This window comes from Bufo gargarizans, chromosome 1 (assembly GCF_014858855.1).
Source record: "Bufo gargarizans isolate SCDJY-AF-19 chromosome 1, ASM1485885v1, whole genome shotgun sequence".
Taxonomy (NCBI): domain Eukaryota; kingdom Metazoa; phylum Chordata; class Amphibia; order Anura; family Bufonidae; genus Bufo; species Bufo gargarizans.
The window spans coordinates 387,325,968-387,346,680 of record NC_058080.1 but is presented as its reverse complement, the minus strand read 5'-3'; the positions used below and the strand labels follow the sequence as shown (position 1 = coordinate 387,346,680).

Genomic DNA, 20,713 nt, shown 5'->3' with positions numbered 1-20,713 from the left:
GGCAAACGGATCCGTCCAGACTTACAATGTAAGTCAATGGGGACGGATCCGTTTGAATTTGACACAATATGGCACAATTTTCAAACGGATCCGTCCCCCATTGACTTTCAATGTAAAGTCTGGACGGATCCGTCTGAAGCTACTTTCACACTTAAAAATTTTTCTGCAATATAATGCAGACGGATCCGTTCTGAACGGATCCCATCGTCTGCATTATATGAGCGGATCCGTCTGGGCAGACCCCAGACGGATCCGCTCTGAACGCAAGTGTGAAAGTAGCCTTACATAATAGAAACCACCCAAAAATGACCCCATTTTAGAAACGATACCCTTCAAGGTATTCAAAACTGATTTTACAAACTTTGTTAACCCTTTAGGTGTTCCACAAGAATTAACGGAAAATGGAGATGAAATTTCAGAATTTCCCTTTTTTGGCAGATTTTCCATTTTAATCCATTTTTGTCCAGTAACAAAGGAATGGTTAACAGCCAAACAAAACTCAATATTTATTGGCCTAATTCTGTAGTTTACAGAAACACCCCATATGTGGTTGTAAACTGCTGTACGGGCACACGGCAGGGTGCAGAAGGAAAGGAACGCCATATGCTTTTTGGAAAGCAGATTTCACTGGGATAATTTTAAGCTACCATGTCACATTTAAAGCCCCCCTGATGCACCCCTAGAGTAGAAACTCCGAAAAATTGACCCCATTTTAGAAATCACGGGATAAGGTGGCAGTTTTGTTGGTACTATTTTAGGGTACATATGATTTTTGGTTGCTCTATATTAGGGTACTTTCACACTGGCGTTTTTCTTTTCCGGCATAGAGTTCCGTCACAGAGCTCAATACCGGGAAAAAACTGATCAGTTTTAGGCCTCATGCACGCGACCGTTGTTTTGGTCTGCATCCGAGCCGCAGTTTTTGTGGCTTGCATGCGGACCCATTCACTTCAATGGGGCTGCAAAAGATGTGGACAGCACTCCGTGTGCTGTCCGCATCCGTTGCTCCGTTCCATGGTCTGCAAAAAAAATATAACCTGTCCTATTCTTGTCCACAAAACGGACAAGAATAGGCAGTTATATCAATGGCTGTCTGTGCTGTTCCACAAATTGCGGAACACACACGGACGCCATCCATGTTTTGTGGATCCACAATTTGCGGACCACAAAACACACAACGGTCGTGTGCATGTAGCCTTATCCTAAGCATTCTGAATGAAACGTTTTTTGGCCTGAGAAAATACCGGCCAAAAATCTTGAACGCTTGCCGGAATACCGGATCCGGCACTAATTTCCGTTTAAATGTATTAGTGCTGGATCTGGCATTAAGTGTTATAGCAAAACGGATCCGGTCTGCGCATGCGAAGACCTTTAAAAATGCAAAAACATAAATAAATACTGGATCCGTTTTTCCGGATGATACCGGAGAGACGGATCCGGTATTTCAATGCATTTGTCAGATGGATCCGTCTCACAAATGCCATCCATTTGCGTTAGGATTGCCAGATCCGGCAGGCAGTTTCGGCGACGGAACTTCCTGCCGGAATCCTCTGCCGCAAGTGGGAAAGTACCCTTACACTTTTTGTGAGGCAAGGTAACATAAAATAGCTGTTTGGCACCGTTTTTATTTTTTGTTTTTTACAACGTTTATCTGACAGGTTAGATCATGTAGTATTTTTATAGAGCAGATTGTTACAGACGCGACAATACCAAATATTTTAGAAAAAAAAATATTTTTTTTGTGCCTCCACATTCTTAAAGGCATTTTTTTTTTTTTTTTGGCGATTGTGTTAAGTAGAGTATCATTTTTTGCAGGATGAGGTGACGGTTAGATTAATACTATTTTGGGATGCATATGACTTTTTGATCGCTTACTATAAAACTTTTTGTGATGTAAGGGTTACAGTAAATGGCTTTATTTTTACCCTTTTTTTTTTTTACGGTGTTCACTGAGGGGTTAGGTCATGTAGTATCTTTTATAGAGCAGGTTGTTACGGATGCGGCAATACCTAATATGTATACTTTTTTTTATATACTTAAGTTTTACACAATAACAGCATTTTTGAAAAAAAAAAAAAATCATGTTTTATGGTCTCCATATCTTGTAGTAAAGTGAGGAACCGCACTCTGTTCAAGGGTGTCACCGGTGCCATTAGTGTCTCCATAAGCTGAGAGCAATATTATTATTATTATTTTTTTGGGGGACGATTGTCTTAGGTAGGTTATCATTTTTGATGAGGTGACAGTTAGATTGGTACTATTTGGGAGGCATACACCTTTTTGATAGCTTGGTGTTGCATTTTTAGTGATATAAGGTGACAAAAAAATTTTTTTTTTTAGCACAGTTTTTATTTTTATTTTTTTGACGGTGTTCATTTGAGGGGTTAGGTCATGTGATATTTTTATAGTGCCGGCCGATACGGACGCAGCTATACCTAATATGTAAAAAATTTTTTTTTACACTTTCATTTTTGTCCCACTCTGGGACTTCAACTTTTGCGGGTCTGATCCCCTTTACAATGCATCACAATACTTCTGTATTGTGATGCATTGGCTGTATACACACTGTAATACACTTACAACCTGTTTGCCTGTGAGATCCATGGGGCTAGATGTCGCAGGTTCTGCCAGATGGAAGCTCCGATCCCCGCAAGGACATTGCACGTGCCGCGGTCAGCGCTGACTGCTGAACATCAAGGGTTAATGCGCCGGCATCGGTGATTTCGCCAATGCCGGGGCGTGCAGCAGGGGTCCGGCTATCAGGGACTGCCGGACCCCTGCCGCGGATCGGGCGCATCTCCTACACCCCGCCCGATCACAGCGCCATACATATATGGCTATGGTCCTTAAGTCACGGACATCTGCGCTGTACATGTACGGCACGGGTCCTCTACGGGTTAAACCCATTTTTTTCTCTGTTGTGTACTGCCATTTAAACCCATTTTTTTTTCTCTGCTTGGTTAAGGGGAGTGGCTTGTGCTTCCAGGTAGGGCTGAAATGATTACTTGATTGAATCGAGTAATTCAACACAAAATAATCCTCGATGCAAATTTTTTTTTGCATCAAGGATTCGTTTGTGTCATGTTACCACGGAGCAGGAGTGAAGCGCTTGCTATTGCTTACCGCTCCGTGGTCACCCGCTGGCCCGTACCACGCTACAGTGGACCCTGACACATTGTCAGGTCATATTGTACGTAAGCACGCACTATGACCCGACGCTCTGTGACGTCAGGATCCAGTGCAGCACGCAAAGAAGAAGAGGAAGGAGCTGTGGAGCGGTACCCCTACAGGAAAGGTAAGTATTTTATTTCACTGGTGGTGGGGCCATGGCACTGAAGGGGGACAGCCGGCAATGGTTGGCGTGGGGGCAGATGGTAGTGGGGGTCATGGAGGGGCTTATCTGATGGCACTGGGGGAGTTTGGGACATGGAGAGGCTGATCTGATTGCACTGGGGGAGTAGTGGGCACATGGAGGTGGCGATCTGATGGTGCTGGGGCACGTGGAGGGGCTGATCTGATGGTGCTGGGGCACATGGAGGGGCTGATCTGATGGTGCTTGGGCACATGGAGGGGCTGATCTGATGGCGCTGGGGGAGTGGGGGACATGGAGGGGCTGATCTGATGGCACTGGGGGACATGGAGGGGCTGATCTAATGGCACTGGGGGAGTGAGGGACATGGAGGGGCTAATCTGATGGCACTGGTTGAGTGGGGGACATGAAGGGGCTGATGTGATGGCACTGGGGGAGTGGGGGACATGGAGGGGCTAATCTGGTGGGAGTGGGGGACATGGAGGGGCTGATCTGATGGCACTGGGGGACATGGAGGGGCTGATCTGATGGCAACGGGCAGTGGGGGACATGGAGGGGCTGATCTGATGGAACTGGGGGAGTGGGGGACATGGCATAGTGGAGCTGAGGGCACTGGGGTGGGGGAGAGCTGAAGGCACTGGTTGAACGGAGCCCATGGCACTGGGGGAACTGATACACTTGGGTTGATCGCACAGGGTGGAACGAAGGGTGTTGGGGACTGATGGCAGGGGGTCTGATGAGTTTTTATAAAGTAAAACAGTCTATTAATGCATTTTTTCTTATTAGATTACTCGATTAATCGTAAAAAATAATCGATAGAATACTCAATTACTGAAATAATAGTTTACTGCAGCCCTACTTCCAGGTGCTATTAATTGCACCATTGAACTCTCCAGAGCTTGCTGTACTAAGTGGGCTGCTGAATAAGGGCTCTTTCACACCTGCGTTCTTTTCTTCCGGCATAAAGTTCCGTCGTCGGGGCTCTATGCCGGAAGAATCCTGATCAGTTTTATCCTAATGCATTCTGAATGGAGTAAATTCCGTTCAGGATGCATCAGGATGTCTTCAGTTCCGGACCGGAACGTTTTTTGGCCGGAGAAAATACCGCAGCATGCTGCGCTTTTTGCTCCGGCCAAAAATCCGGAAGACTTGCCGCAAGGCCAGATCCGGAATGAATGCCTATTGAAAGGCTCCGTCTTCAAAATGCTTTCAGTGTTACTATGGCAGCCAGGACGCTATTAAAGTCCTGGTTGACATGCGGGGAGCCGGGGAGCGGTATACTTACAGTCCGTGCGGCTCCCGGGGCGCTCCAGAGTGACGTCAGGGCGCCCCAAGCGCATGGATCACGTGATCGCATGGCACGTCATCCATATGCATAGGGCGCTCTGACGTCATTCTGGAGCGCCCCGGGAGCCGCGCGGACTGTAAGTATACCGCTCCCCCGCTCCCCTCTCCTACTATGGCAACCAGGACTTTAATAGCGTCCTGGCTGCCATAGTAACACTGAAAGCATTTTGAAGACGGATCCGTCTTCAAATGCTTTCAGTACACTTGCGTTTTTTCCGGATCCAGCGTGTAATTCCGGCAAGTGGAGTACACGCCGGATCCGGACAACGCAAGTGTGAAAGAGGCCTAAGGCTACGGAACTGCTTGCCGGATCACTCTGCCACAAGTGTGAAAGTAGCCTAAGTGGAGTTAAAGAACCGGAGTTTAAGACAAGGAGCAAGAAACTAAGGTTGGATAGAATTTCCTTGTGTGTTGTTGGCTTGATTCTAGCTAGTCCTCCAACTACAGCAGACAGGGTCTAAATCTAACTCATATTTACTGTTTTCTTTCTTTACTGTTCATCCCCATTTAAACATGTGCTCCATGGACAATGCTACTGTGTGTGTCCTATGCAATGTATGCGTGCCTTGAAGAGCCTTTTGAGGATGAATACATTTGCACTAAATGCAATCATGTTGCATACCGTATTTTTCGCCGCAATGCCGTGCAGCGGGTGTATCAGCTGAGAGGGAGGAGGGGCTGGGGGCCGGCATCTGCTTTCATAATGACAGCGGGACCCGTGCAGTGACTGTATACTACTACACGGGCCCAGCTCACTGTATATAATCGGATCTGTAATTGTTATGTATATAATCGAGTATTCAGCGCCTGTATACTTACAAGCGCTTGGTAGCAGAGAGGAAGGAGGAGGCAGGCCGGGAGGACGGGCGCTGGCAGCGTGAGTCACTACGTCACGCGCCTGCGCTGCCCACTTTATGAATGAAGCAGGCGGCGTGGGCGCATGACGTAGTAACTCACGCTGCCAGCGCCCATCCTCCCGGCCTGCCTCCTCCCTCCTCTCTGCTACCGAGCGCTTGTAAGTATACAGGCGCTGATTACCCGATTCTATGCATAACAATTACAGATACGATTATATACAGTGAGCGGGGCCCGTGTAGTAGAATACAGTCACTGCACGGGCCCCGCTGTCATTATAAAAGCAGATGCGACCCCCACCCCCTGTATTGGGGGTCATTCACACTACAGCGACACTGTTATGGAGGGGATCTGTGGATGACACATAGCATAAGATGCTATATATGTGTCATCCACAGACCCCCCCCCCATAACAGTGTCACCCACAGATCCCCATAACAGTGCCACCCACAGATCCCCCCCCATGTGCGCCACCCACAGATCCCCCCCATGTGCGCCACCCACAGATCCCCCCCATGTGCGCCACCCACAGATCCCCCCCATGTGCGCCACCCACAGATCCCCCCATGTGCGCCACCCACAGATCCCCCCCATGTGCGCCACCCACAGATCCCCCCCATGTGCGCCACCCACAGATCCCCCCCCATGTGCGCCACCCACAGATCCCCCCCATGTGCGCCACCCACAGATCCCCCCCATGTGCGCCACCCATAGATCCCCCCCATGTGCGCCACCCACAGATCCCCCCCATTTGCGCCACCCACAGATCCCCCCCCATGTGCGCCACCCACAGATCCCCCCCATGTGCGCCACCCACAGATCCCCCCATGTGCGCCACCCACAGATCCCCCCCATGTGCGCCACCCACAGATCCCCCCCCATGTGCGCCACCCACAGATCCCCCCCCCATGTGCGCCACCCACAGATCCCCCCCCCATGTGCGCCACCCACAGATCCCCCCCCATGTGCGCCACCCACAGATCCCCCCCCATGTGCGCCACCCACAGATCCCCCCCATGTGCGCCACCCACAGATCCCCCCCCATGTGCGCCACCCACAGATCCCCCCCCCATGTGCGCCACCCACAGATCCCCCCCCATGTGCGCCACCCACAGATCCCCCCCCATGTGCGCCACCCACAGATCCCCCCCCATGTGCGCCAACCACAGATCCCCCCCCATGTGCGCCAACCACAGATCCCCCCCCCATGTGCGCCACCCACAGATCCCCCCCCCATGTGCGCCACCCACAGATCCCCCCCCATGTGCGCCACCCACAGATCCCCCCCCCATGTGCGCCACCCACAGACCCCCCCCATGTGCGCCACCCACAGACCCCCCCCCATGTGCGCCACCCACAGATCCCCCCCCCCCGTGCGCCACCCACAGACCCCCCCCCCCCCGTGCGCCACCCACAGATCCCCCCCCATGTGCGCCACCCACAGATCCCCCCCCCATGTGCGCCACCCACAGATCCACCCCCATGTGCGCCACCCACAGATCCACCCCCATGTGCGCCACCCACAGATCCCCCCCCCCCCATGTGCGCCACCCACAGATCCCCCCCCCCATGTGCGCCACCCACAGATCCCCCCCCCCATGTGCGCCACCCACGCACAAAATAGAGCATGCTGCGATTTTCACGCAACGCATAAGTGATGCGTGAAAATCATCGCTCATGTGAACAGCCCCATAGAAATGAATATAGACTCCCTGATCACCCCCCTGTCATTGATCACCCCCCTGTAAGGCTCAATTCAGACGTCCGTATGTGTTTTGCGGATCTGCAAAACATGGACACCGCTGATCTGCAAAACACGGACACCGGCAATGTGCTTTCCGCATTTTGCGGATCAGCACATTGCCAGAACTATATAGAAAATGCATTTTCTTGTCCGCAATTGCGTACAAGAATAGGACATGTTCTATAGGCTCTACAAAAAACGCAGTGTTCGCCCAATCAGGCCTGATCTTGTGCGCACACTTGTGTTCAGTCCTCCCCACCGCAGTGACAGAAATTTTTTTTTTTCTGATCACTGCAAAAACACCGTAAAATCGCTGTGGCGCTATAAAAAGATCACCTGGTATTTTAGGGGCCTTAAAGCGTGAGAAGAAGTCTGGAATCCAAATGCCTAAAAATGCCCTCCTGAACGGTACTCATTGGAATTTGGGCTCCTTTGCGCACCTAGGCTGCAAAAAAGTGCCAGGGCAGTATAAATACCCCACAAGTGACCCCATTTTGGAAAGAAGACACCCCAAGGTATTTCGTGAGGGGCATGGCGAGTTCATGTGGTATCGCCGTACTCGGGAGAAGTAGGGCAATGTGTTTTGGGGTGTATTTTTACATGTACCCATGCTGGGTGAGAGAAATATCTCTGTCAAATGACAACTTTGTCTTTTAGAGAGATATTTCTCTCACCCAGCATGGGTATATGTAAAAATACACCCCAAAACACATTGCCCTACTTCTTCTCAGTACGGCGATACCACATGTGTGACACTTTTTTGCAGCCTATGTGCACAAAGGGGCCCAAATTCTAATGAGTATCTTTATGATTTCACAGGGCATTTTTTACGCATTTGGATTCCAAACTACTTCTCACGCTTTAGGTCCCCTAAAATGCCAGGGCAGTATAACTACCCCACAAGTGACCCCATTTTGGAAAGAAGACACCCCAAGGTATTCCGTGAGGGGTATGGTGAGTTCATGTAAAATGTAATTTTTTGTCACAAGTTAGTGGAATATGAGACTTTGTAAGAAAAAAAAATGAAAATAAAAAATAAATCATTTTCCGCTAACTTGTGACAAAAAATAAAAACTTCCATGAACTCACTATGCCCATCAGCGAATACCTTAGGGTGTCTACTTTACGAAATGGGGTCATTTGTGGGGTGTTTCTACTGTCTGGGCATTGTAGAACCTCAGGAAACATGACAGGTGCTCAGAAAGTCAGAGCTGCTTCAAAATGCGGAAATTCACATTTTTGTACCATAGTTTGTAAATGCTATAACTTTTGCGCAAACCAATAAATATACACTTATTACATTTTTTTTTATCAAAGACATGTAGAACAATAAATTTAGAAAAAAATGTATATAGAAATGTAGTTTTATTAGAAAAATTTTACAACCGAAATTGAAAAATTGCATTTTTGGGCAAAAATTTGGGTGAATTTCGATTAATATCAAAAAAAGTCAGCAGCAATGAAATACCACCAAATGAAAGCTCTATTAGTGAGAAGAAAAGGAGGTAAAATTCATTTGGGTGGTAAGTTGTATGACTGAGCAATAAACAGTGAAAGTAGTGTAGTGCAGTAAAAAGTGGTCTGGTCATTAAGGGGGTTTAAAGGGACTCTGTCACCACTTTCTAACCCCCACTTTTAAAACTATTGTTCTCTCCATGGCGCCCTTGTGATTACAAAGCTGTTGTTATAAGATAAATCCGCCGTCTCATTTTGATAAAAATAGCTTTTATCTAACCTGTCAATCTTGTGGATAAGGTGCCCAGCGCCGCCTGAATGTAAAGAAATCCGCCTCCGGCTCTCGCTCAGTGCCCCCTCCTCCTTTTCGAAGATCCCGCGCGTGCGCACAGGCCTGAGGAGGGGGCACTGAGCGAGAGCCGGAGGCGGATTTCTTTACATTCAGGCGGCGCTGAAAGGATCAGGGGAGGAGCTGGGCACCAACGGCGGCGGCGGCGAGCGGCAGATTCAGACCTTCAGAAACGCCCTGGGCACCTTATCCACAAGATTGACAGGTTAGATAAAAGCTATTTTTATCAAAATGAGACGGCGGATTTATCTTATAACAACAGCTTTGTAATCACAAGGGCGCCATCGAGAGAACAATAGTTTTGCGATCGTTGATGCGATGTCAGCCGTTTAACCCTTTCCATACAGCGGTCCGTACGGACCGCTGTATGGAAAAGGTTAACAGCGCAGGGAGCTCCCTCCCTCTCCGATCGGGGGGCTGCTGTGCCTTTGCAGCCCCCCGATGGGAGAGGGAGAGAGCCCCCAGACAGCCCCCCGACACCCCAGTCCTTACCCTTCCCCGTCTGCGAAGTTGTGGCAGACGGGGAAGGTTCCCATGGCAACAGGACGCCTGCTCAGGCGTCCTGCTGTCCATGGTGCTGAACAGATCTGTGCTGAAAGCATAGATCTGTTCAGTGTAAGTAAAATACAGTGCAGTACCCTATATAGAGTACAGTACTGTATTATATAGACATCAGACCCACTGGATCTTCAAGAACCAAGTGGGTCTGGGTAAAAAAAAAAGTTAAAAAAAGTGAAAAAAAAGTAAAAATCAAAAAACACATTTATCACTGATTAAAAATGAAAAAAATTAAATTCCCTACACGTTTGGTATCGCCGCGTCCGTAACGACCTGATCTATAAAACGGTAATGTTACTTTACCCGAACGGTGAATGCCATAAAAAAAATAAATTAAAAACTATGATAAAATAGAAATTTTGCCCACCTTACTTCCCAAAAAAAGGTAATAAAAGTGATCAAAAAAGTCGCATGTACGCCAAAATTGTAACAATCAAACCGTCATCTCATCCCGCAAAAAATGAGACCCTACTTAAGATAATCGCCCAAAAACTGAAAAAACTATGGCTCTTAGACTATGAAAACACTAAAACATCATTTTTTTTGTTTCAAAAATGAAATCATTGTGTAAAACTTACATAAATAAAAAAAAGTATACATATTGGGTATTGCCGCGTCCGTATGGACCGGCTCTATAAAAATATCACATGACTTAACCCCTCAGGTGACCACCGTAAAAAAATAAAAATAAAAACGGTGTAAAAAAAGCAATTTTTGGTCATCTTACATCACAAAAAGTGCAATAGCAAGCGATCAAAAAATCATATGCACCCCAAAATAGTGCCAATCAAACCGTCATCTCATCCCGCAAAAAATGAGACCCTACTCAAGATAATCGCCCAAAAACTGAAACAACTATGGCTCTTAGACTATGTAGACACTAAAACTTTTTTTGTTTTAAAAATGAAATCATTGTGTAAAACTTACATAAATAAAAAAAATTGTATACATATTAGGTATCGCCGCGTCCGTGACAACCTGCTCTATAAAATTACCACATGATCTACCCTGTCAGATAAATGTTGTAAATAACAAAAAAAAAAACTGTGCCAAAAAGGTATTTCTTGTTACCTTGCCGCACAAAAAGTGTAATATAGAGCAACCAAAAATCATATGTACCCTAAACTAGTACCAACAAAACTGCCACCCTATCCCGTAGTTTCTAAAATGGGGTCACTTTTTTTGAGTTTCTACTCTAGGGGTGCATCAGGGGGGCTTCAAATGGGACATGGTGTCAAAAAACCAGTCCAGCAAAATCTGCCTTCCAAAAACCGTATGGCATTCCTTTCCTTCTGCGCCCCGCCGTGTGCCCGTACAGTGGTTTACGACCACATATGGGGTGTTTCTGTAAACTACAGAATTAGGGCCATGAATAATGAGTTTTGTTTGGCTGTTAACCCTTTCTTTGTAACTGGAAAAAAAATATTAAAATGGAAAATCTGCCAAAAAAGTGAAATTTGGAAATTGTATCTCTATTTTCCATTAAATCTTGTGCAACACCTAAAGGGTTAAAAATGTATGTAAAATCAGTTTTGAATACCTTGAGGGGTGTAGTTTCTTAGATGGGGTCACTTTTATGGAGTTTCTACTCTAGGGGTGCATCAGGGGGCTTCAAATGGGACATGGTGTCAAAAAACCAGTCCAGCAAAATCTGACTTCCAAAAACCAAACGGCGCACCTTTCACTCTACGCCCCGCTGTGTGGCCGTACAGTAGTTTACGGCCACATATGGGGTGTTTATGTAAACGGCAGAGTCAGGGCAATAAAGATACAGTCTTGTTTGGCTGTTAACCCTTGCTTTGTTAGTGGAAAAAATGGGTTAAAATGGAAAATAAGGCAAAAAAATGAAATTTTCAAATTTCATCCCCATTTGCCAATAACTCTTGTGCAACACCTAAAGGGTTAACGACGTATGTAAAATCAGTTTTGAATACCTTGAGGGGTGTAGTTTCTTAGATGGGGTCACTTTTATGGAGTGTCTACTCTAGGGGTGCATCAGGGGGCTTCAAATGGGACATGGTGTAAATAAACCAGTCCATAAAAATCAGCCTTTCAAAAACCAAACGGCGCACCTTTCACTGTACGCCCCGCTGTGTGGCCGTACAGTAGTTTACGGCCACATATTGGGTGTTTCTGTAAACGGCAGAGTCAGGGCAATAAAGATACAGTCTTGTTTGGCTGTTAACCCTTGCTTTGTTAGTGGAAAAAATGGGTGAAAATGGAAAAAATAAACAAAAAAATGAAATTCTCAAATTTCATCCCCATTTGCCAATAACTCTTGTGCAACACCTAAAGGGTTAACGACGTATGTAAAATCAGTTTTGAATACCTTGAGGGGTGTAGTTTCTTAGATGGGGTCATTTTTGGGAGTTTTCTATTATCTAAGCCTCACAATATGACTTCAAACCTGAACTGGTCCATAAAAAGTGGGATTTTGAAGATTTCTGAAAATTTTCAAAATTTGCTTCTAAACTTCTAAGCCTTGTAACATCCCCAAAAAATAAAATATCATTCCCAAAATGCTACAAACATGAAGTAGACATATGGGGAATGTCAAATCATCACAATTTTTCGGGGTATTACTGTGTATTACAGAAGTAGAGAAACTGAAACTTTGAAATTTGCAAATTTTTGAGATTTTTTGGTAAATTAGGTATTATTTTGTGCAAAAAAAAATATTTTTTTTGACTTCATTTTACCAGTGTCATGAAGTACAATATGTGACGAAAAAACAATCTCAGAACGGCCTGGATAAGTCAAAGCGTTTTAAAGTTATCAGCACTTAAAGTGACACTGGTCAGATTTGCAAAAAATGGCCTGGTCCTAAGGTGTAAAAAGGCTGTGTCCCTAAGGGGTTAAGCTAGGGGGGCTGAAGTGGATAAATGGCTAAAATTCCTCCCCCCCCCCCCCACTTCATGGCTTACAGTTGCTGTAAAAAGGGCAATGAAAGACAAAAAAAGGGCATTTAAAAAATACAAATCTGAAGGGTCAGCTGGAGCGTTTGAACATTACAAAGGGCCTAATAAAATCTGGAAAAAGGAGATAAAATTAGCAAAAATAAAAAACGAACAGCAGGTAGCAAAAGAGAGCAATACAAATCCCCAAAAATTATTTAAATATATGAATGCTAAAAAACCTAGGTTTGAGCAGGTAGGTCAACTAAATATTGGTAATGGGGGCGGGGTAGTCACTGAAGATAAGGAGAAGGTAGAGTTCCTAAATAAGTTTTTTTAGCTTTGTATATACAAAAGAAGAGAAAGGAGTTGATGTCTGTGGTGCTGGGGCTGTTAGTACATCCGGTGATATACTCAATTGGCTAACTGTAGATATGGTCCAAGAGGAAAGTTAAATAGGGTAAATGTGAACAAGGCTCTGGGTCCAGATGGATTGCACCCAAGAGTGCTTGAAGAGCTCTGTTCAGTCATTACTGTGCCCCTGTTTATAATTTTTAAAGATTCTCTAGGGACTGGTACAGTGCCAAGTTATTGGCGCAAGGCAAACGTGGTGCCCATATTCAAAAAAGGATCAAGGTCCTCTGTGGATGGCACTGTTATGGGGGGATCTGTGGATGGCACTGTTATGGGGGGGATCTGTGGATGGCACTGTTATGGGGGGGATCTGTGGATGGCACTGTTATGGGGGGATCTGTGGATGACACTGTTATGGGGGGGATCTGTGGATGGCACTATTATGGGGGGGATCTGTGGATGGCACTATTATGGGGGGGATCTGTGGATGGCACTATTATGGGGGGGATCTGTGGATGGCACTATTATGGGGGGGATCTGTGGATGGCACTATTATGGGGGGATCTGTGGATGGCACTGTTATGGGGGGATCTGTGGATGGCACTGTTATGGGGGGATCTGTGGATGGCATCTGGTGTTGTAATGGCAACGGGGCACGGTGCAGTCACTGTATTCTATTACACCGGGCCCTGCTCACTGTAGTATTAATAGGTAACGTGTAGGCATGGGCGCTGTTTTAAACTATAGTAATCTTCTGCAGCATTGAAAAATCCATGTAGTATGGTACTCACTTGAAACTCCTGTAGGCAGTCCAATCGGGCAGCGGCAGCGTAACGTCATTCACTATGTCACGCGCCTGCTCCTCCCACTTTATAAATAAAGCAGGCGGAGCAGGCACGTGCAGACTTTCTACATGTGCAGGGTGGCCATCGGGTCCCCGCGCTGCTGTGACGGGGACCTGATGACAGGGAAGGCAGCCCGATGCTTTCCTTAGGGAGCTGTAAGTGTATTACACTCAGTAATACACTTACAGCCAATGCATTATAATACAGAAGTATTGTAATGCATTGTAAAGGGGATCAGACCCCCAAAAATTGAAGTTCCCGAGTGGGACAAAAGATAAAGTGAAAAAAGTAAAAAAAAATAAAAGTTTCAAGTAAAAAAAAAAAGCATCCTTTTCCCAAAATAAAGTATAAAAGGGGAAAAAAAGAAAAGTAGATGTATTGGGTATCGCCGCGACCGTATCGACCAGCTATATAAAAATATCACATGACCTAACCCCTCGGGTGAACACCATCAGATAAAATAAAAACTGCTAAAAAAAAAAACATTCACCTTATATCTCTAAACGTGCAAAAATATCATTGTGTAAAACAAAACAAAGTATACAAATTAGATATTTCCATGTCCGTAACGACCTGCTCTATAAAAATATCACATGACCTAACCCCTCAGATGAACACCATAAAAAAATATTATATTAAAAACGATGTCAAAAAAGAAATTTTTTGTCACCTTACATCACAAATTGTAATAGCAAGCGATCAAAAAGTCATATGCACCCCAAAATTGTGCCAATGAAACTGTTATCTCATCCCGCAAAAATGATAACCTACCTAAGACAATTGGCCCCCCCCCCCCCCCCAAAAAAAAGAAAATTACGGCTTTCAGAATATGGAGATACTGAAAAATCATTTTTTTTTCAAAAATGCTTTATTATGTAAAACTGAAACAAACAGTCATATTCGGTATTGTCGCGTCCGTAACAACCTGCTCTATAAAAATACCACATGATCTAACCTGTCAGATGAAAATTGTCAATAACAAAAAATTAAAACTGTGCCAAAATAGCGCTATTTTTTGTTACCTTGCCTCACAAAAAGTGTAAGAGCATCCAAAAATCATATGTACCCTAAAATAGTAGTAACAAAACTGTCACCTTATCCCGTAGTTTCCAAAATGGGGTAATTTTTTGGGAGTTTCTACTCTAGGGGTACATGACGGGGTCTTCAAATGTGACATGGCAGCTTAAAATTATCCCAGTGAAATCTGCTTTCCATAAACCATATGGCGTTCCTTTCCTTCTGCACAATGCCGTGTGCCTGTATAGCAGTTTATGACCACATATGGGGTGTTTTTGTAAGCTACAGAATCAGGGCCATAGATATTGAGTTTTGTTTGGCTGTTAACCCTTGCTTTATTAGTAGAAAAAAAAAGGATTAAAATGGAAAATCTGCCAAAAAAGTGAAATTCTGAAATTTCATCTCCATTTTCCATTAATTCTTGTGGAACACCTAAAGAGTTAACAAAGTTTGTATAATCAGTTTTGAATACCTTGAGGGGTGTAGTTTCTAAAATGGGGTCATTTTTGGGTGGTTTCTAGTCTATTCTATTTCATTCTATTATGTAAGCCTCACAAAGTGACTTCAGACCTTAAGGCCCCTTTCACACGGGCGAGTTTTCCGTGCGGGTGCGATCCGTGCGGCGAACGTATGGCACCCGCACTAAATCCTGACCCATTCATTTCTATGGGGCTGTGCACATGAGCGTTGTTTTTAACGCATCACTTGTGCGTTCAGTTGAAATCGCAGCATGCTCTATATTGTCCGATTTCGACGTGACGCAGGCCCCATAGAAATGAATGGGGTGTGTGAAAATCGGATGGCATCCGCAAGCAAGTACGGATGCCGTGCGATTTGCACGCACGGTTGCTAGGAGACAATCGGGATGGAGACCCGATCATTATTTTCCCTTATAACATGGTTATAAGGGAAAATAATAGCATTCTGAATACAGAATGCATAGTAAACCAGCGCTAGAGGGGTTAAAAAAAATAAAAAAAAATTTAACTCACCTTAGTCCACTTGCTCGCGAAGCCCGGCATCTCCTTGTGTCTCCGAGTCTGCGCTGAAGTTGAACAGGACCTGGGGTGAGCTGCTCCATTAAATATCGGTTAAGGACCTTCGATGACGTCACTCCGGTCATCACATGGTCTTTTACCATGGTGAATCACCATGGTAAAAGATCATGTGACGTACCATGTGATGACCGGAGTGACGTCATCGAAGGTCCTTAACCGATATTTAATGGAGCAGCTCACCCCAGGTCCTGTTCAACTTCAGCGCAGACTCGGAGACACAAGGAGATGCCGGGCTTCGCGAGCAAGTGGACTAAGGTGAGTTAAATTTTTTTTTATTTTTTTTAACCCCTCTAGCGCTGGTTTACTATGCATTCTGTATTCAGAATGCTATTATTTTCCCTTATAAACATGTTATAAGGGAAAATAATACAATCTTCAGAACATCAATCACAAGCCCGAACTTCTATGAAGAAGTTCGGGTTTGGGTACCAAACATGCACGATTTTTCTCACGCGAGTGCAACGCATGACAATATTTTGCACTCGCGCAGAAAAAATCGCGCATTTTCCCGCAACGCACCCGGCTCTTATCCGGGCAAAAAAACTGACGCCCGTGTGAAAGAGGCCTAACTGGTCCTTAAAAAGTGGGTTTTGGAAATTTTCTAAAACATTTCAAGATTTGCTTCTAAACTTCTAAGCCTTCTAACGTCCCTAAAAAATAAAATGTCATTCACAACATTATCCAAACATGAAGTGGACATATGGGGAAGGTATATAAGTAACTATTTTTGGAGTTATTACTATGTATTATAAAAGTAGAGAAATAGAAATTTGGAAATTTGCTAATTTTTCAAAATTTTGGGTAATTTTTTTTATTTTTTTTATAAATAAAAATACCTTTTTTTGACTTAATTTTACCACTGTCATGAAGTACAATATGTGACGAGAAAACAATCTCAGAATGGCCTGGAAAAGTAAAAGTGTTTTCAAATTATCACCACATAAAGTGGCACATGTCAGATTTGCTAAAAATGGGCTGGGCAGAGAGGTGAAAAATGGCTTGGTCCTGAAAGGGTTTATATGAATTCTTAAAAGTAAACAACATTAATGCTTATGAAAATGTGAGTCTCCATTCCTTCTGGGATTCGCTTCCCCACCTATCCTTTGAATTTGATGGACTTATGTCTTTTTTCAACTGTATTAACTATGTACCTATGTAAAAGAAGCGATGAAAAAATGGCAAATTTAGATTTTTTTTTTTCTCCTTTATGCCATTCGGTGTATGGGATAAATATTTTCATCTTTTAATAGTACAGGCGTTTTCGGATGCGACGATGCCCACAATGTTTATTTTTCATTTTTTTTTTTTTTTTCTTTTAGGGAAAGGGAGGTGGTTGAAATTTTTATATTTTAAAAATTTTGTTTTTCTTTACTTATCTTTTTTCACTTTTTTAGCCCCTCTAGGAGGCTACAATATTCACTTGTCATGTTTTATTTTTGGCTTATACTGCAATTCCACAGAACTACAGTCTGCTAAATTTGCTATTATTCTTGCTATTATTCTGTGTTAGCTTGCCACTTGCAGGCCAAGATGGGAACTGCAGCTCTAATATGCTGGGTCTGTTCAGAGAGACTCGGCTTATTAGATCAAAGGACCAGCTTCCCCGATAGCCGCAGGGGGCAGGCAGTCTTAAAGGGGTTGTCTCACTTCTGGTATTTATATGTATATAAAGTTAATACAAGGCACTTACTAATGTATTATTATTGTTTCCTGTACTGGCTAGATAAATTTTTCCCTCACATTATACACTTCTCGCTTCCGTGGTTACGATCACCCTGCCATCCAGCAGCGATGGCCGTGCTTGCACACTATAGGAAAAAGTGCCAGCCTCTCTGGTGGCCAGGACCGTGGGAGTGCGCATAGGCTTGTGTTTTTTCCTATACTGTTTAAAGAGGACCTGTCATCTCCCTTGACATGCCTGTTTTTTAATAGCTTCATGCATTCCCCAAGTAATAACAATTCTGGAACATCTAGTCTTATGGCTCTATGTTGGTACACCCCACAACTTGTTACCACCCCTCTGTCCCCTTACTGCAGACTGCTAGAAATTCATTCATAACTTCTAGTAAAAATAATAAAGGAATGGCATAACATACATAAATAAGAATAGATGCTCTGGAATTCATGAAGCTATTAAAACAGGCATGTCAGGAGTGGTGAATGGAAGCACGGCCACTGCTGATGGATTGCAGGGTGGTCGTAACAATGGAAACGAGCATTGTATAATGTGATGGGAAAAATGAATGAAGCCAGCAAAGGCGGTAATATGGATAATAACAATACATTAGTAAGTGGCTTGTATTAATCTTCTCTACATGGTAAATGCCATTTGCTGAAGCAAGACAACCCTTTTAACCTGAAAGTGTGCACTTCCGGGTTTTTCTCAATTGGTCACGCTTGACCACAGCATCTAAAGGGTTAATTGCCTGTGATCAGCACTATTGCCAGTCGCAGACATTAGCCAAGGGCCTCTAATGTTTGAAACACGCACAACACCCGCCGGCTGTTTAAAGACTCTAAGGCCCCTCTGCTGGGGGTCACATAGCATTATATTGATTTATGATGCTATGTAACCCCTACAGTTCTGGAATGTATTGGATAACACTGGCATAATGCTGCCAGTGTTATCCAATAAATTCCAGAACTGTAAGGGTTACATAGCATCATAAATCAATATAATGCTATGTGACTCCCGGCAGCGATGGGAGGTCAGGCCGGGTGCTGCGATGCGGACTCGCTGCGGAAGGAACGCTCGTCTGCAAGGGGCCTAAGGGTTAAAGCAATGTATTGTATTGTTCTAGGTTATTAACCATTTCAAGCTGGAGAGACAGTGGAGGACTATTATCAAAACTGTTTGTTCAGTTTTGTCCCCATTGACAATGAATGGGGACAAAACTGAAGCGTTTTCCCCACTATTAATATCCTGTGACGGATCTCAATAGCGGAAAGGGAAATCTCAGATGTGAAAGTAGCCTAAGTTGCCCTTATTAACCAATCTGATTGATCCTTTCATTTGCCAAAGGAGCTCTGAAAAATGCAAGGTGGAATCTTATTGGTCACTATGGGCAACTAAGGCAACTAAGCCAGTTTTTTTTGCATACATCTATGTCACCGCTACAACCATGTACTCAATGCGAGCAGTAGCGATGATGTAGCTGCATACCCCACATAACGGCTGCAGCCAGTCACTACCCACAGAGGTCTCTTGCCTCACATTTAGGGGTTTGGGGGAAATTTTTTACTAAGTCGGACAGTCTCTATGGCTACATAGGAGACTTGGAGCACTGCATAAAACAGAGCTCTAATCCCTCTGCAGATATATAATCAGCATAAGGCCTAAACAACTAAAACAGTTTACGTTTTAAAGGGTTCTCCAAGACTGAGGACCAATGATCAGGCGGGCATAAACATAAAAAAATAAATAAATGAATGACCCAGGTCCAGCTCTGAAACTCCCATCTGTCCAGCTTCTGGACCGAACGCGTGAGGTGCCGCCTGCATACGCATCGCTGCTGCTGCCAGACAATCAGTGGACTTAGTGGTGACTGGTGCAGGAATGGCATGTGAGTCGCCTGTAAGACCATTGATTGGCTGGCAGCTGTGATGTGTATGTAGATGGCACGTCACACTTCCGGTCCAGAGGGGACCAGAAGTGGCAGAGATTGGTCGTCAGCACTGGATCTGGAATGCTCTGAACAGGGAAATCTTTTTTTTTTCTTTTACTTTAACACCATGGCATGTTTCAGAGAACCCCTTTAAGTTAAGAGAAAAAATTTTTGTGGGGAGTCCCATGTTTCGTTACATTATGAGTTGTCATTATATTAATATAGATAATATACATTCATATTCTTTTTTGTAGATCAGTAATGGAATGACCAGTGTAAGCAGCACTCTACGCAGAGATGTGGTCTTTCAGAAGATGCTTGAATACATTCTCTCAAGAGTAAGTGTGCAAGTGTATTAAAGGGGTTCTCTGTGAATGATTAAGATGGTCTTCGCTCTCCAGCGACCTGTACTAGAATGTGACTAGGATGGGTTTCCCCCACTTGAAGAGCTGCTTAAGGGGATGGGCCTGGCTTCACTTTACATTGCTGAGATTTGCTGTTAGACTGCTCAGCCTGACAGCATATCTCCTGCATGATTGTTCCATCACTATCTATTATAGAAAATAACTGTACAGGAGAGAGTACTGATTCGATCCTGTATGCAATATTTACGACATGGTAATTTTGGTACAGGCTCCTCTTTTTTTTCTGAACAGACTCAGTGGGGGAGAGTTATCATAGCCTGACAGGGTACGCCGTACTACAATAACCAGTTGCGCTGCCGGATACTTTGCCTAATTTATGAGGAGGCGTATGCCTTATCATAAAGTAAGTGCATCATCCTGCATTCTGTGCTCCTCAACTGAAATCTATGCCAACCAGTGTTCTTCTACGCTAGAAAACTGGCATTGAAGATGATAAATATGGCAGGGCCACTGGACACCGCCCCCACTACACCCCCATGTCGGGAAAGTGGCGGGGTCGGTGGAGTATCGCCACTGGCGCAAAAAAAATTGGGGCAAGTGGAATTGAAAAGTTGCAAACATGAACTTTGCAGCTTTTTCTTGCAATAAATGTGGAGTATCCTAAAGATAAATCTGGCCCAGTGTACCAATCCCCTTTGATAACTAGTTTCTATTTTGTATCTCTGTTCTTAAAAGGAACCTGTCACTGGGATTTTGGGTATAGAGCTGAGGACATGGGTTGCTAGATGGCCGTTAGCACGTCCGCAATATCCAGTCCCCATAGCTCTGTGCTTTTATTGTGTGAAAAAAACTATTTGATAGATATGCAAATTAACCTGAGATGAGTCCTGTCCCTGAGATGAGTCCAGCGTGAAGGAGCCCAGCACCAGCGTCCTCCGAATCTCCTCCTTGCTCCCA

The 20,713-nt window shown here is 44.6% G+C and overlaps 1 protein-coding gene across 2 annotated transcripts in view; it reads left to right on the top strand.

Moving 5' to 3' along the window:
• The window catches only part of GTPBP3 (GTP binding protein 3, mitochondrial), a 125,198-nt gene that overhangs the window by 2,176 nt on the left and 102,309 nt on the right, over positions 1 to 20,713 (top strand). For both annotated transcript variants that reach the window (XM_044285581.1, XM_044285589.1), the window contains exon 2: positions 19,646 to 19,729. In XM_044285581.1, coding sequence (XP_044141516.1) covers positions 19,689 to 19,729 — 41 coding nt within the window. In that variant the 5' untranslated portion in view covers positions 19,646 to 19,688. The remainder of the gene's footprint in view (positions 1 to 19,645; positions 19,730 to 20,713) is intronic.